The sequence below is a fragment of the Hippocampus zosterae genome, chromosome 16 (assembly GCF_025434085.1).
Source record: "Hippocampus zosterae strain Florida chromosome 16, ASM2543408v3, whole genome shotgun sequence".
Lineage (NCBI taxonomy): Eukaryota > Metazoa > Chordata > Actinopteri > Syngnathiformes > Syngnathidae > Hippocampus > Hippocampus zosterae.
The window spans coordinates 8,088,630-8,107,152 of record NC_067466.1 but is presented as its reverse complement, the minus strand read 5'-3'; the positions used below and the strand labels follow the sequence as shown (position 1 = coordinate 8,107,152).

At 40.4% G+C, this 18,523-nt stretch overlaps 1 protein-coding gene across 7 annotated transcripts in view; it reads right to left on the bottom strand.

Moving 5' to 3' along the window:
* Window positions 1–18,523, bottom strand: part of srrm3 (serine/arginine repetitive matrix 3) — a 54,089-nt gene that overhangs the window by 9,580 nt on the left and 25,986 nt on the right. For all 7 annotated transcript variants that reach the window (XR_007959218.1, XR_007959220.1, XM_052047842.1 and 4 more), the window contains exons 3-10: window positions 14,471–14,566; window positions 13,117–13,209; window positions 12,622–12,702; window positions 11,663–11,731; window positions 9,744–9,779; window positions 9,260–9,301; window positions 8,644–8,751; window positions 7,680–7,845 (exon numbers count right to left, since the gene is read on the bottom strand). Coding sequence is in view for 5 of the 7 variants with exons in the window: in XM_052047842.1 (XP_051903802.1) it covers window positions 7,680–7,845; window positions 8,644–8,751; window positions 9,260–9,301; window positions 9,744–9,779; window positions 11,663–11,731; window positions 12,622–12,702; window positions 13,117–13,209; window positions 14,471–14,566 (691 nt within the window). In the remaining 2 variants the exon portion in view is untranslated. The remainder of the gene's footprint in view (window positions 1–7,679; window positions 7,846–8,643; window positions 8,752–9,259; window positions 9,302–9,743; window positions 9,780–11,662; window positions 11,732–12,621; window positions 12,703–13,116; window positions 13,210–14,470; window positions 14,567–18,523) is intronic.

Genomic DNA, 18,523 nt, shown 5'->3' with positions numbered 1-18,523 from the left:
CGCTGCAGCTGTATCAAAGCGCTTCACAGAACATTTAAAAATACTTCCTCCAGAAAATCTGAATAGTGATCCATTAACAAGGTGCATCGGATTGTAAGGCGCACTGTTGACTTTTGAGAAAATTACATGCCATTAGGTGTGCCATATAGTATGGAAAATACAGTACTCTGAATGGCCATTGCAAACAATGAAAGTCTTTCTTTCAAAGGCTCTCATTACTCCATACGGGGGATCCGACTGTAAGAGACTGATGTTTTCAGAAAAAAATGAAGTCAGCAACATCGGGCAACCTAAGATGGCTAATCACTAGCTTTAGCCGCAAGGGGCCTATTGAGAGTGCATTCATATTTAAGTCTGTGGCTCTCTTGCATAAAAAAAAAATGCCATTTAAGGATGGCACAAAAAGAAGCAAAATCTGGTGGTGATTGGTGATATTATTAGCTAAACTGACAGTCAACTCCACCATATATATATATATATATATATATATATATATATATATATATATGTTGGATTTTTCATGGTTTTTGTAGGATCTTCATTCATTGTGAAGACTTATTCGGGTTTGTAAAAAATAAAAATAAAACAAGTCTAAGACATTCCCCACCCCCAAAACATTTTTTCTTTTTTTGAAAATTAATGAAGGACCACCACTCAGATGGTGGTTGCATGCTGCATGGGGCCTGCCCGCCACTAGTTGCCCATCCCTGCCCTAGACTATATTTTGTTATTACAAATATTTCATTTGATTTTAGATATTTTTACTGTGTCTTAATACATGAATTTGAGGTCATTGAAAGTATATATTCCTCCTGAAACAACAAATGTGATGTCATGTTATAAGCGCAATGCTAAGAGTATTCATGGATACATTACTTAAAATACTTGAAGATCCACACTTTCCAGGGCCATCTCTGTCTTAAAGGCCAAAGAAAAATCTCAAGAACAAAGCCAACAATCGTACGATTATCAAGGGTACAGTATATCGATTCACAGGTCACTTTAATGGGCACTCGTGCGCTTATGAGATCCAACACAAGAGCTCCATCAAACACATTGGTCGTACAAAGAAAGTAAGAATGGCACTGAGTAGAATGCATGTCCGCCGGGATGGCAAAACCCAGAATGTCAAATGAAATTGACTTTATTAACAGTATATACATTATGACAGTCATAAAAATCTCTGTCAACAAATACATATTTGTAGCCACCGCCTGTACGTATACAGGCGACGACTGAGTTCTATTCATACAACAAGCCCTTACCCCAGATTCGGATGGAAGTTGAACAAGGTAACGTAGTAGTCAAGTTACAATTGCAGTAGATTTTTGGATGAAAAAAACCCCATTGTGGACAAACAGTAAAATAAAAAACAGGAAGCATGGTGGTAATTGAACATGCTTTCTAGGGACATATTCATTGTACAGTAGGTGTCAAATTGTGTTGATTCCAATTGGCCAAATGACCAGTAGGTGGCACTGTGACTCAATCCAGAGACGTAGACTAACAGATTCCACAGGCACACCGACACAGGGGCCACGTTATTCGAGGAAATGTTCTGATCGAAGGCAATCGAGCCTTGTCCATTAGCTTAGCTCAAAAGTGGCATGCCATATCTAGTGTTTCATAGCTATGGAGGCAGCTTGCATAAGCATCTATCAAGCTTGCTATTTTTGGTGCGTTGTATAGTTAGTTTTGTCATCGCAGCTCGGGCCAACACCTGAAACCCATTATTCCCCCACACCACCACCACCAAAGAACCAGCAATAGCTGGATAAGCTTTCAAATGGTGTCATGCTTTTGTTATATTTGGTACTTATAGTACTTTACTGGGATTTTTAAAAAGTATTTTCATGAAAAACCAGCTCGAACCCTTTCCCCAATTCATCTATTAAATAGAGGTTCCAATGTATTGATAAACACATGGCTTCAGCTAAACAAAATGCTCATTTTAAAAGTTAACGTCTGCGAACAGAAAAGACTCACGGTTGGGAATGTCGGACTGTGCATGGCTGAGAATAATTAATGGTCCTGTCTTGAAAAAAATGGAATGAGTTTTGGCTCACACCACAAAGTTTAATGGAAAACGGTAGTGTAGTTTTTACGTAACGCAGCGATAGCCTGATTGACAAGTACCCCCGATGAACACGTTTTTCAAGTGAAGAGCTGTCGCTTGATGGTTTATTTCTTTTTTTGTTGTTGTTTCTTTGAATTAATTAATCAAATTCAAATGGCAAGGTACCAATGCACTAATTCATGAACAAAATACAATCAAAATACTTGGTGGATGTAATAAAGCTCAATTGTTGTCGTTGCCACTTTTACCCACTCTCAGACAATACCAACCAAACGTGAGCATTATTGTCTTGAGTGAAGACGTGTTTTCTTTTTTTTTTTTAAATATACAGCCCTTGTATTGGATCTCAGTTGATTGTGCAAGGGGAGATGATATCATGTGGCTGGTCAGTATAGCTCTGAAATACTTCACAACCTGAGATGCTATAAATGTGATCCTTCCGGTAAATAGATCCTCTGACCTCCAGACAGAAGACAGCTTAGTAATATGCTGTTGTTAGAAAACTCGCACTCAATAGTGACAACTATTGTGGGGGAGAAAAAAAATCGCGGAAATCAAAAGATGTTCGATCCACCTACAGACAACAAATGCATTCTACTCAAACGGAAAAAAACCCCAAATGTTGACAGAGAAAATGGACCAGGGAGATCCACCGAAACACCTGGCTTTGAGAATGAATTTGAGGTGCAAAAAGAAAAAGTAGCGTTCTCAGTATGTAACAAATCTTCCAAGGGTGAAATCATCATCAATTCATTTTTTTTTTAAAGACCACTTGTAAAACAACAGAGCGAAAGAGAAAAAGAGAGAAACATGGACGTCACTCAGGCTAGGGTGCTTGTCACATTCTCATCTGCATAAAGATCACGTGCGTAGGGCAAAGCATTACCTACCTTCCGTTTCAATCAGTGACACGGATGCAAGATCAACAAAACAAGGAAACAAAGAAAAAAAGATAGAAGGGAATGTTCTCCGCAGCGATATGGGAAAAAGACAATGACCTCTTTTAGTAACAAAGCTACATTTTCGTCCAGAGACTAACGAGAAATAATCAAACCCCATAAAATCTAAACAAAATGGAAAAAAAAATCCAGATGGAAAATTACGATGATTCTAGAAACATGATTTGCTTTGTCTTTTTCGCTTTGTACAAATGCAGCCATATTTGTATCCAAACAGGGAAGGGGCAGAAGATAGAGGTGAGTGGATATTCAGTCGTTTATTATCAAAGTAGTGGAGGGGGGTAGGTAAGGTGTGCATGCAGAGCTGGCAGATGTGGAAGATATGCGGGAAGGGGAGAAAAAAAAATGCAACAACAACAAGAGTCAGCTGTGAATCACATGACACAGATGGCTGGACAAGAGGGAGGAAAAGTGTCACCGCTAAGATGAGCTTGCGAGAATTGGTACATTTGAAAGGGACCCCAGTCATAGTTTGGCCTGGGCCATCGTTACATTTGACTCCATCTTTGACTACCACTACTCCTATGAATACTACTATGACTACTTCTACAACTATTTAATACTACCACCACCAACAGTACTACTGCTATTTTGATGTCAGCACCTCTTTTTGGTAAAGTGTGTTTATTTTTTGAAAACGGCACATATAAAGCTGTGTCCGGAATCACCCCTATCCACTACTTCCTTCCAATGTGCTATTTTGCAGTGCGCTTCAAATATGTAGCGAGTAGAGGTTATTCCCTATGTATCCCACAATGCATCTTGAAAAAAATCCAATAGCCGCCGGATACTAGAAGAGCAATACATTCGAGACAGAAAATAGCTAATAAAGAGCTGTGAAGCAAAAATATCTTCACTCAAAGTAATGCAACACATTAACACAGCCAGGCATAAAGTGCTTTGCTTGTCATAATTTCGGAGTTGTTAATTTCATGATTGACTCATATTAAAACAATATGTTATTAGAATGACCCATTTGTTCATCGTTTTTTGGACAGAAGGTTTATCACCGGTGAAATACTTTTCAGTGAACCCCCCCCCCCCAACCCCCACCACGATATAAAAATCTCTATAAAATTTGTGATTAGGGAGGAGGGAATAAGTAAGTGATTCCAAACGCAGCCTTAAAGTGAGCCTTTGGTTTCAACTTGGGTGACAGTGAAACATGTTGAAAATGGCTCGGGTCCCTTTAAAATACAACGCCAATGTTAATAATAAAAGTATGTGATGACCCACATCATCCGTAAGGTGCTTCCTTTAGTTTATGTGGCGACCCTTGTTTGACACTGTCTCACTCTCATCCATGGATGCTTTCCCTTTGGTGTGCTGCTTTTTATCAGAGCTGGGAAAGTAACCATGACATGTACCCAGCTTGTATTCAAACACATTTAGTGATAGATGAAGCTTTTTTTCTACGTAAAAAAAAAAAAAAAGAATGAAATGAAATGAAATGAACAAAACATTCCTAAGCACATTCATTATTTCTACGCAAGAGGATTAGGATTTGACTTTACAGTCAGAATTCTGGGAATAATGTCAGAATTCTGAGATAATAACGAGAATCTTGACAACCTTTTTATTTTTTCTTCACCGGTTATACTCCCCTTCCATACATTTTTGTATTGCATGAAATGTCATTTTTTTGTAACATTCAGGGATCTAAAAATATGACAACACGAATCACTTTAAAACTTAAAACCATCGGTGTGACCTATAATATATATATATATATATATATATATATATATATATATATATATATATATGCAGTTATATTTTCATTGCCAACGTTTATATGTTAATTTCCCCATTTTTGTCAAAGCACGGCCCAACGCAAACTAACAAACAAAACAAACAAAAAAAATCCCTTGGGAAAGCATCCAGTAGTGTTTTGAAATGAGACAGACCCAAATGTAAGTCAGGGACAAAATATGTGTACATATCAACTGAAACTGTCAAAAATCAATCAATCAATCAATCACCTTTGCGAAACCACACAGCTGCAGCACGGTAACTCAAAATTGATTTCATCCAGGAATGCTCATACAATAACCACATTTTGTTGAAGGTCAACAACACCTAAATAATGGTTGCTAAGATGCTTGAAATATTCAAAGGCAAACGAAATAGGCACCTTAACAAAACTTGTTTGTCATTCGCCACCCTAAATATCACCATAGATTAGTAGAGTAGAGTAGTCAACACAGAGAAGATACTGCCACCTGGAGGCAACATGCACACTGACATGGAAAAAGAAAATCTAATCGATTAACTCCTGCTGTAGTGCCCCTGCAGGAAAGGAGAATCTATGACTGAGCAGAGCTTAGTTTTGACAGAAAGACGACTGGATTGACAAGAAGAAACGATTCCACATACCCAGTTAACCTACTTGGTCCAGCTCCAAAGCATTTGAGTGCTTTTTATATAAACAAAACAGACATTGGGGGATTTAATAATTGTTAAACACCACGTAGATTGATTAAAGGGGTTAAAAAAAAGAAGAAGAATGAATGGCAGAAGCAGACAGAGATCAGATGAGGCCTCAGAAGACACATGCAAGAATACAAAACAGGAGGCAGCAATGCGCTTTGAACGACTTCGGAAAGATTCATTTAGATAATATAGTGATCATTCTAGTTTAGTTCTGGTTGCGTTTCCCTCCAAAATAATTGTTCTAATTGTTCTAAGGAGAGCTTGGTACACAAGTTAAAGACAGAATTGAGTGACCTATTTTCCAGCAACATAAGAGGGAGCTACACATGAACTAGAGGCACATGTGTAAACTGGGGCTGAACCACTTAGTTTTTTTAGAATCGAAATACCGATTACAGACAAAGCAATCACGTGATTGTCAAAGCTCTGTTTACTTTGTAATTTTAATTTTTTTTTGTAGCGCTGACTCCGAGTCTGTTGTATCAACTTTCTCACAAAAACGCTGTCTCCCTCCTCTCCTGCCAAGCTCACGAATCAGAAGCAGCAGGCTGCGAGTGAGACAGGTCATGCAAACCAATCAGCTTGAAGCTGCTGTTCGCAAACTGTCGGGGTGGGGATGCTCACTTGCTAACCGAATTTGCGCGGCATAGAGACTACGGATGAGATTAAGGCACATTTTTGGACGCAAGCGATGGTCTGTCTTTGCCATCGCCAAAAAACGGAAAAAAGTGCTTCGGTGTATAATACTCGTTTCACAGAAGTCTGGCTAGAACTGCATTAAAGCGGAGAGCAACCAACTTTGAAAAGCAAATTAGCAGATAAATTGTGTCGATAGAGAAAATAGTACAGTGTAGCAAAGAACACAGGACCCCCCTCCAACCTCCTAACCGCCAAATAAAAATCAATCAGGTCAACCAAGACAAGGTGCTTGTAAGGTCAAAAGTATTTTATTTAAAATATAAAATTGTGGTAATATCAGCAATAGATTAGCATTTCTTTGCTCTATTTTAAACCCCAAAGTATAAGAAGCAGAGAGACAAATGTTCGGATAATTTCTTTGACAAGGAAATAATTATGTTTCACATTTAAAGAACAATACTGCCATTATAATTTGTATTCTTACGTTTACACGACGATAGCTACCGTTGGAGTCAAGAGATTCAGATTATGTCCTGAGATTAATTTTTTTTATATGAGATCAGCCCTCAGTCTCTTATTTGGGGAGTGAGGGAAGTGAACCGAATCAACATCACAACACCCCCCCCCCCCTCAATGCAAAACTCCAAATTGACACACAGGAGATCTGCGATTGATCTTTTCTATTTAGTCACACGTGAACTATTTATCATTTTTGTGTTTGGATTATTAGTATTATCATTGTAGTTTAAGGATATTTTCTCCAATTTTTTCCCCATGTACTACATTTTGTACACAACCCCCCCCCCCCAAATATAATATATGCATATTATGCCACTTCATTGCTTTGGGAAGCTGTGGTGGTTTAAAAAAAAAGCAATTTGCTCAGGGCAGGGATAATAGCAGCTAGAGCTTTCTGGGTTTTTCAGCTCATGGAGTGATTACATAAATAGCTTTCGATATCATGTGCCTGATTGGGGTCGCCATCATTTTCCGTTTTGCTTTGAAAAGTTCTGTAACATCTATTTGTGTTAATTACACACATCCTTGGTATATCCTTGATATCTGTGCGCAGTGTTTGCAGTCAGTCATACCTGCCATGAACTCGCTTCCCCCCACCCCCCTATTATATTCATATGCCTCAGTGAGCAACCACCTGAAAGGTACCACAGGTTATTTTGCTCATTAATTTGGCATCATAATATTCTGAGATGGCTCGATTTTGCATGTGAGGAACATATGCTAATTTTTTAATCAGGGGATCTATCCGGAACTAACACACACTCACACACGCACACACACACGCACACTCACACTCTCACTCACACTCTGAAGGAACCTTCGTCTGTGGTGCCACAAAACAAGAACAATGAACAAGATGGCAGGAGTCAAAAGAAAGCCAGATACAAAGCAGCGGGTCTTCTACACATCACATATCAGGACAATCAGAGAGCATATGCCCTGTAACCTATGAATTACTTATGAAAAGAATAAAGAAAATGTTTACGTTGAACACGGCGGGCAGGTTGGGGAAGGAGGAGGATTAAGGGGGTAGAATAGAGGAGATTACATACATCTTGCACCTTATCACCATCTGTGTGGTTGAGTCTGCCGGCTTTGTGGCAGTTGTGACTGCGCTTGGGGTGGTCTCCATTATGCCAAGCGGTGGGACTGTCGGGGCCAGGGGATAGTGAAGCACTTGCTGCCTTCTTTCCACTTCTCTTGTGCTTGGAGTTCAGTCTGGAAGAGAAGAGCCAATAAATGACAGATTTTTTGGTCCAGGGTAAAATACAAATTGTCAATTTCAACAGCACTTATGCTGAAGAGGGTCTCAGGAGTTGCTGCAGCCTATCCCAGCTGACTTCAGACATAAGGGGGGGGGGGGGATAAAACCCTGAACTGGTTGCCAGGTTTTTTTTTGTTCTTGCATTTATCATGTACAACATTAAATGCATGCACATAGATGACAATAATAGTTGAACTTCACCAAGGTAGCAAATTTGATGGCCAACTAGTTAACGTGTTGACATTGGGGGCGCTCCTCGACCTATTGGTCTTGCTAATGTGGTGGCATATGATGATTTATTTTATGTTTTCCGATATTAAATACCCCATCTCTCTCACTCATTTCGTTTCATCATATTTTACCTGATGTCCACACGATGGCCATAAACACACTTGATGTAATCCTACTCGCACACTGCACATTTTGCAACCTGTATCATTGTGTCCCATACTGTTTTATGTTATCTTCTGCCATTTGAGTCTAATCATATTTCTAAATAAATGTGAATAATAGACTCCCCCAAAGGCCTTTAAACAGTTACATATCCAGTGATTTGGATTGAACACCAGGAAATTGCATTTGCGTTAAAATACATCTCATGGGGGTCATGATAAGATATGCCAACACGTCCCATTTTTATTCTAAACCTCCCCAAAAAAAGGAAAATAAAAGAATTCTAAGTGCTTGTGACACGCCAGGGTGATACCGCTGTGTGGGGAAAATCACACACATGTGTCATTTGTGCAATGTACCTGCTGGGAGATTTGGAGGCGCTCCCAGCGGATGACAGAGAAGCGCTGCGGCTGCTGCAACAGCTGCCTTGACGCTGTACGCTCCTCCTGGGGGTCTCTGCGGGGGACCTAAACGAAAAGCCACAAACGGACAAACAGACATGCACAAAACAGGAAGGAATTTGTATGTATGAGTACACCACAGGGACATACACTGTAAATTTCCCCAGTGTGGGACTAATAAAGGATATCTTACACACAAGCGTGCAAACTCGGTCATCCATCTGATTGTATATAAAGCGGGACAAGGCACAGAGGAATATTTTGAGATTGAGCCAAGGGATAGTAGCAAGCGGGGATGAAACCCAATTGATGTTTTATACTCTTAAGCATTCTATATAAAACTGAATCTGACAAAATATTTTAAAAAACAACAACAATATAAATGTATGACGGACCCCTTGCTCACAACTCAGCCGATTTTTTTTTTATTGTTCCGGTCATCTATTGCTTTCTCAAATGAAATTCTGAAATCTGCAAAATGCACAGTATCTATAAAATAAGTGTAGTACGGTGGTATCAGTCCAATAATTCTGACAACTTTCCTTGGGAATAAGATGTTGGGTGGGTGACTCACCTCTTTTTCTTATCTTTGTGTTTGTCCTTTGGGCTGCCTGACCTGAAACAAAATTGAGAGACCGGTCAAGAGCAAATTTTAATTCAATATTTAACAGTAATAATAATAATTATAATTATAATAATAATAATTATATTTAACAGGTCATCACTCCCTTTCCTGGACTATATATTGGATTCAAACCGAACACCAAAGAAAATGTGTCATATAGCGTCTTTGAGAACAGAGGTGGTGTAAGAAGAAAGTTGACCAAAATTGTATAACCAAAAACAAGCTATTCGAGGATGAACTCTGTGTGCTGTACAAAATACAGCAAGAGCAACTGACATTGCAGTTTAATTTGCAATTTAACTGTATCCAGTTTAACATTGTAAAACCAATGAGAGAGAAAATTAAGCATTGCGTGTCCTTCGTAGTTTCATTGCGCAATATTTTTCACTTGCCACTTGGTTTCCAGTTTCCTTCTCTTTCCCCACACACATACCTGTACCTCCTCTTTTTGGTGGAGCCTGATGCCGACCTACAAAAGTATAACAAAGCTATTATTAGACAGCTTCAGAAACTGAATTATTCATGTGTGTACTGCAGGAAAGATATTTTTAACCGGAGAATTGATTTGACATTACTAGCAGCAAAATAACAGTGGAATTTCAAATAATTGCTGGAAATATTTGGACTAAAATTCACAACCGGTCCCACCTAACACGTGACTCAATGTCAGATTCCAAACACTGGCATGTCCTTACATGCAGTTACTATGTGTGAAAAGAAAGGAAGCTCTTGTGTTGTCAGATGCAGCTTCCTGGTTCCTGCACGAGATACACTATATTGATTTTATTTATTGACCCAGGCGTTCAATGACAGTTCCCCCCGCCGTGCACAGCCATCCATATCACTTTAATGTCACCCTTGTCGCGGTTTCCATGGAAATTCGTGAAGGTCTGTGGGAGTTGTTGCTATTTTGCGGAGGAGACCCACAGCTTCCCTACCGATTCACACACCTACAGCGTCCGCTGGCGTGGCAGCAGGAGAAAGGTGAAAAAGGGGTAATAAAACTCTCACAAGCTGATATATAAATTATTGCAGAAACCCATTTTTCCCCTTCGGAGGGAGCCACCTGTGTGCTTGTGGCGAGGGGAAGTCGTTCTGAGGAACTCATTGTTGACCAAAATAGCCGCATAGGAAATGCATGACATTATTAAATAAATCTCAGCTGTTTTGCCAAGATATTTACAAGTACAAGTAGCTGTATAAATTTCATGGCATTGTAAGAATCCAGTACTGCCCCCTCACTTTCCAACCGCATGTGCGACTTAAAAGGGGCGAATATCAACAAGGGAGGCCGTCTCTGGGGTGGAAGCCTTTCTGCTTTCCCTACGTGCCTCGGCCATGCATTATTCAAGCACCGACAACATGCGCACCGCAGAGCAGCTGTAGTGTGACACTCGGGTGACAGAAGAGGGGCAGAGAGGAGCGAGATAGAGGAGGTGTGGCTGGAAAGTGGGGAACAAGGGTCCTGTAGTGTTTGATAATTGAGAAGAGGGTCATTATTTCTTCGGGTATGCAAATCTCCTGCACACAAGGAGGCGGTGTTGTTCGGGCTGTACATTTGGACCCACTAGTCCCCATGATAAACTATATTAACAAGCATATTGTGTGTACGAGCATATGCAAAAACAAAAGTACAGGTGGTACCATTCTGTGTGTGACTGGACTGGTACGTTTGTATTTTTCTGTATGTATTCAAATGACAGAGGGTCGTATTATGTGTATGCAAGGGCAGATTTTTTCATTATGTTCATGTACTTGAAGAGAACAAAATTTTACATGAGTTGAAAAGTCATATTTTTAGCGAAATATTCCCTGTATAAAAGTTGATATTCTGATGAGGTACTACGTTAGTCTTAATTTTGCCATTGGTTCTACTTTTGTGCACAGTGAAAGTCTAGCACGGGCTGGGTACGCTGGGTATTGCAATTTCTGCAGATACGTGCAGCTTGGCACAGTTAAAAATCAGTGTCTTACGCCGTTGTGGGTGTGTACACAGCTGACTTTCTTCATACTCACAAAGCCTCCTTTCACAATCCATTTTCCTGCTTTCTTACCATCCATCATTTATTTCTCACCTCCTTTGCTAACTGCCTGTTTGCACCTTCCTCCCTGTCTTGCCTCTTTTTCATCTTCCCTTTTTCTTCCTTTTCTTTCATTCCTTTCTTAGCCACTTTCTCCTCTTCTCTGCCAAGGCAAACGGAAGCAAGGTCAACACATGAAAGGCCAATGTGATTAACGAGAGGGGAAATCAGTTGCTCTTCAACAGCGAGCGTGAGATTTTTTTCCCTGAACATTAATAGCTTCCAGTAATGACTCACATATACTTTATACATTGTTTATAAATGCACACACCTGGCATGCTTGTGTCTCTTCCCACTCTTTTTCTTCTTCTGTTTGCGATTGGGTGATGAGCTGCCAAACCTGTCAATGGAAACTTCATGTGTCACGCTTAGTCAACGACTCCCGCCCACTGTGCCATGAAACACCGTCAGGCATGTAGTGAGAAATTATTCATTTTCATTATAATTGATTATTTATTTAGTTTTGAATAATTAAAATGACATCCAGACACACCGGTGACATATAGTGACAGGTAGAACAATTAACTGTTCTTCCGCCACAATCCAACTGTTTCCATTCATACATCACAATAATTCACTCATGAGTACTTCTGACGACACAGATGAAAAGGATCATGCGACAACCATAATATGTACTTGTCCTTTAACTCTTTCTTTACGCTTTTCCTCACAAAAATGACTGATTTGTTGCACACCAGGTTAGTTTTGTTTTGCATCCTCCCCAGTTACCGTATTTTCCGCACGATAAGGCGCATCGAAAAGCATTCCGTTTTCTTGTGCACTTTATAATCCGCTGCACCTTATATATGGACCACTGTTCTGATTTCTTGGAGGTGCTATTTTAAATGTTCTGTGAGGTGCTTTGTTACAGCTGCAGTGGTTGTGAAGGCTCGATATAAATAAAGCTGTATTGTATTGTATTGTATTGTATACCCATTATCATAGCTCCATCTAGTGGATGCATAACGCAACCGCAGCCACTATTGTAGCTTCCTTCTATGTGCTTTATAATGTGGTACGCCCTATTTATGAAAACAGTTTTAAAATAGGTCATTCATTGCGCCTTATACTTCGAAGCGCCTTATAGTGCGGACAATAAGGTCGGATATCAGTGAATGAATCACTCTGTATATCTATTCCAAGGCTATTGAACAATCTACACGAATACTGTACAAATATTTTTAATAACGTTATTTTATCAGCCACTCCAAGCAGTGTCTATCCACTCACCGACTTCTTCTGCGGCCAGATTTCTTCTTCTTTCTTTTCTTTGGTCGTGGGGATGGAGAGCTGCTTGATTTTCTCTTTGCTCTGAAATATCCACCAGACAGAAGTGGATGAGTGAGACTTTTATGGCAAGATCTCAAGGTCACATTCAGACCATTGTCACGATTTAAAAATGAATATAACGATACTGTAATATACCAATATAAATAGACTGGTAAACTGAAATTGAAAAGCTTTCTGCATAAGTGGTAAATACAAACACACACAGCGCATAATATGGTTTTATCTTTGCTGCAACTGTAAGGAAGCGCTTGTTGAGGACAATTCAAGTGCAATTCTTTTTTAATATCAAAACTCACATTTTATCTGTTCCAATCAAATTAAATCCTGGTCGGGTCCGCATTAAGATAATGCACGGATGATTTAATGAATGACCTGAGTATTAACAGCGGTTCAACAAGTCAACGTGATACAATGTGTATCGAGCGTGTCATTGACCTGTTGTCACTGCGATAATCATCGGCGTAGTCTCCATCTTCATCGGCAGGCAATTCACCATCATCCTCTGGGTAGTAGTGCATGTGGTTGACCCTGAAATATGGCAGGAGATGATCCCGAAAAAAAAAAAAGTATAATCTGCTGTTGAAGTTCAGGAGAGTCTTTTTTTTCACTTTATGTCTTGTGGGATTTCGAGCAGGAAGGAGTCATTAAAAAACAATAAAACTAAGTTTACTACTTGAAACAAAATGTGTCAGCCGGTGATTAAACGACTAAAGTACTGCATTTATTGTGACCAATAAATAGATGGTCATCCTGGTTGAAATGAAAAGTCTTTCATTTGAAGACTTTTTTAAAAACATTGTGCATTATGTCACCACAGCTGTTATTGAAAATAACGGTATGCTTCCTGAAGGCAGTCTTATATTGTTGTCGTTCCATTGCACCTCCCAAAAAACAAAACAAACCCCCCCCTCCCCCACAATTTTTTTAAAGTCGTGCTATACAAGAGCAATTCTTTTCTTTTGCTGTGGTTTAATCCAACATTCCAAAAACATGTAAATTAGGTAATCTGAAGACTCTAAATTGTCCATGGGTGTCCATTTGAGTGTGAATGGTTCTGTCTATAGATGCTCTGTGATTGCCTGGAGACCAGTCCAGGGTGTACCCTACCTGTCACTCAAAACCAATTGAAAAAGGTATTACAAAAAGGGGTATATTAAATGGATGAAGATATCATTTTGACTACACGAGTAAACATCAGCGGTCGCGCCCAGAATTCTCCTTTCCACACCACCCTCCTTGGTGAGTTCCCTGAGCCGACACCTCTGACCTTGCTGCCGCCACAGGCACTAAATAAAAGGTACTGGTAAGTGTGTGTGTGTGTGGGGGGGGGGGGGGGGGCGTAGTGCAGTGATTGGTTTGCCTCATGCAATTCAATTTCGTTGACCTAACCCCTTCACAGAACTGTGAGAAAAAAACAAAAAACAAAAACAGGGCTTAGTACATACAATATACAGAGAGAGGCAGGCCACAAGACAGGCAGCGAATGTTTAGGTTATTGGAATTAGAGCAATGCCGATGAGCCCTTCCAGGCAAGTATCTTCCATTTGAGGGGACTGAGTGAAGAAAGAAAGAGTGTGGAGGAACACACAAAAAGAAGCCATCAAAGTAAAGGGGAGTGAAAGCAAACACCGGGGGGCAACGATAAAAGACCAGTGACGTCAGTAGTTTGAGTGTGAAGAAGAACAGCTCGTAGAATACAATGTATTACATAGATTTGGTTCGGTGAGAATCGAACTGGAAGCTAAGTCATTTGCACCATTTTCCTAAATAAGGAGAAAAAAAAACTTACACTGGTTGTGAGCCGTCTCTGGTGATGACCCCCTCTTTGTCCATCAACATTTGTCGGAATGTGCTCACTTTCTGTTGAATCTCCTCCTCCGTGTACCTGAGCATGTACAAGAATACAATAAGGTGCTGGAAAAGGCTGAGAGAATGTTCATCACTGCAACATTTTTTTTTTACATACAGTAACAGTAAAATCAATATCAAAACAATTGACAGATCCTTTATCTTGAGTGCATGTTGTCCATATACAAGTGGCATGTTTTTTTTTTTTTTTTATTAAGGCAGAAAGTACAACTTGCTATGTCCAGAGGAGGATGCCGACATGTTGCCATAGAGAGAGGGTTATGTCGAGTGCTGTGTTGCCATGTTAAATTGATTGTCGCCCATCTACAGGGATATTTCACTCGGTTTTAGTTGTCCGGTTGTGAGTGGACGGATACAAACAACTACATCAAACCCTCTTACAATGTGCTATGCAGCCTTTCAAAACAAGAAGGGTTTTCTCTGCTAGGTTGTCAATAATAATTCAGCCAGCTTCACCGATGGGCCGCGTCGCGGTCGCCCCTCCCCCTTCCCATCCATCCACCCCCTCATTACATGTTATGTCTTGTGACTTGTTGTAACTGTCATATGCTTATTTATGTGCTAGGGTCTTTTTTTATCCTGGACTTAAATTAGTTATTAGTTCGAGCGTGTTCCCCCCCGCCCCCCCCCTCTCTACCCAGCGTTTTCCTTTCTGAACTCTGAATGTAAATTTCCCCATTGCGGGACAAATAAAGGATATCTTAATCTTATAGTACGTCAGTCCTGTTCAGCGAAAAGATTGTCAAACGATAGACATGCAAGTCAGCATATTCGGAACAGGGCACTGCACACCGAGCGGATGTGCTGATGGACTCACACCTGTCACATCATCCATCACACATTCTGCCTTTGTAGTGGCAGTAATGAGCTCTAATGAGCTAAAGGGAAGCACTGAGCGGAACAATGGGAGAAAAAGAATGATGAAGCTGTAAAAATGTGGTCACAAGCCAGATATTACACAATGACGAGGGGGGCGGGGTAATGGATGATCGCTATCGGGTTTATTAAGCATGAACTCATCCGTAGCTCTTTGATATGTGATCAGCTGCCGCGTGACACACATGAGAGAGAATGTGGCGACAGGATGGAATTAAACATTTGGAAATATTTTTGAATAGACAGACAAAGTAGGGCAGGGGAGTTGCATACACGACATTGCTTTCTAAAAACAATGGTCACGTTATGCAAACAATACTCTGCATTGACATTATTTTGATTGTTGCTGGTTTTAGAATCATAATCTGGCTGCGGGGATTTGCCATCGTCAAGGATTATCAGTAATAGGAACTGACTCTCTGTAGGTCTCCCACTTTTATCAAGGGTGCTGAGATGGGTTTGATATCGCCCCCCGCCTCCCCCCCAAAAAAACTGCAAAATTGAATTTCTCGGTCATTGTTGCATAAGCCTCTATTATGTGTCTTTTCCAAACAATTATAGAGCAGACAAATATTTGAAAAAATCAGATACAATGCTTGAAAAACACAACCTGACTCGGTTATGAAAGAGGAGATCAGTTTTGGGGTGACCTAAAGGGAACAACCTTGTAAAAAATCAGTATTGTTTTCTTTAAATGATGATGTTCTCTAAACAATACCTGTGGATACAGACCAGTCAAAACAACAGAAAACGCTGGAATACGCAATCCGGGCCCAAAAAGACGGTTAGTAATGGATCCACTGTGCTGTCAGATATAGTGTAAACCCAGTAACCCAACTAGCAGCAGGATGAGCTCCGAGACATCTTATGAATTAACCAGTGGCTCATTTTAGGGTAGAAAAAGGGGTATTCACTTTTCAGGAATTAAAAAAAAAAAAAGCTGATAACATCTTCTTAGCTGCAGCCATCAGAGTACTGACAGCGAGGAGAATGAGGTTAGTACGAGTGTGATGGAGCATTGCAATAGCTGGAAGATGGCCCAGCGAGTCTGACAGCCACATCAAGTCTCACTGTTGGCCAATCTCTCAACCCAGCAGCTGTCACCTGAGCACAATGGAAACCCTAAACACTTACTTTATATTCATGGTTTTCACACCCAGCACACGACACATTAACATGTTCAGTACTACTTGACATTTTACAATAGCCCTTGCACACTTTCTGCTTTGTACCTAAGGTGATTGAAAACGGGGGGCGTTTGTGTGAAAGTCTCAAAAAGAAAAAGGAGACAAGATACACGTTATCCAAGATGACAAGCTGCAAGAGCTTTCTACTTGACCTTGCCCAAGTCTGTCAGGACGGAATGTGTTGAAATTTGCTTTATCACCAAAGGAGATGACCTGTTATGGAAAATGTACCGTACTTTTGAATTTCTTGCATAAAAATAATCTCTGGAGTGCCTGCCTAGCCATCAAGTGTGAAATGAAAATAAATTGGTACTTGGACTTATTTCGCTTGACCTCCACGATTTGTGCGCATCTAGGTGAAGCTCCACAATTTTCAACCTATGATCGGACTGAAACAGGACGTACCCCCGCCAACTGCCCGAAGTCAGCTGGGATTGCCTCCAGCTCGCCCGCCACCCTCCTGAGGTAATATAAGGTGATTCAGTTCATGGCACCTGTTCCAGGAGGCATATATACGTGGGCGGAAATTTTCTATCGATAATGCTATGCCACATGTGGGCAACTACGGCAATCCCTGCTCCAACAAACCTGATTCAAATGATCAGGATTGTTACCCTGCCTTTTGCCGAGTTTGCTGATGAGCGGATCGTTTGAATCAGGTATGAGACAGAAAACATCCAGGATACTGGTCCTCCAGGGCCGCAAGTGCCCACAAGCAAACTGACGAGGCCACGAGGTACACCCGGAGTGGCAGGACGGGAGTTGAATGGTTAACACAAGAGACAGAGCTGACGAGGACAGGTCATAACAAAACCCTGGAGAGCAAGACATTTACAATGAACGCAGCAACATGCCCGCCGAAACAACACATTTACTTGCTAATGCCATGTACCTAGCAGGGTAGCTTCCAGCATAACAAAACACTATCAAAGGGGATTTACACTGAGTGACTGTTTGCCCAAGTCAAAATAGTCAGGAAAGAAAATCAAAATGAAAGTCTAACTGACATTGGTACCTTACTTTGCATGGGTATGTGTAAGTTTTCTCGCAAGGACAGGCAACAAAAAAAAGTAATGATGATTTGAAAGGACGGTAAGCCAAAAGACAGCAATTCGATTTGTGGAGCCCCCTGTCAAGCTCATGAGAACAAATCACCACAATTATGGAACGTAATTGCAGTAATTTGACATTTCTGAGCAATTGTAGATCATCTCCATTAACTCACAATACTCTAAAATGAAGACAAAATGCAACCCTAAGACGTTATTATCCCTCCATTAAGTACGTGTTTGCATGCGGGTCTTATCTGTGTGTTTGATGCTTGAAAATGCTGCTTCCACAAGTCGAGCCCAGGGACTGTTGCGCATCCATTAAATGGTGCAGCCATCAATTCCGCAGCAGTGTGGTTAGGGAGATTGAAAGGTGGTGGGAAGGCAGGAGAACAACATAAACACCCCACCTTGCTATTTCGAATTAGTGCCACAGTGAAAAGCGTTGACTCTCAAACTGTGTCATGTCTGTTTTTTTGTTCCAGCTCCAGCTGGAGTGGAGGGTGTTTCCCTCCAGCAGGTGCACCTGCTCCTTTTTCCCCCCCCAATTAAAACCTTGACTTGTATTTAAGGACTGTCAAGTTTCCAAGACACTGTTGGATAGAACAATATTTCTTAATTTATTTATTCTGAACTTTGATACATTTTTCATGTAAAACGTTTCGAGAATAGAATTTCTACATACATACCATGGAAAGTTTGAAGATCCTGGAATATTGTAATTAGGGCTTCACAACCTAAGTTCAGCGAGATGCTGATTATTTTAGAAACACACAGTCTAATTTTTGTGGTGTATCTGTCTACACGTTTATTTTATTTTATTTTTTAAATTTAATGAGAAGATTACATTTAAAGGTAATG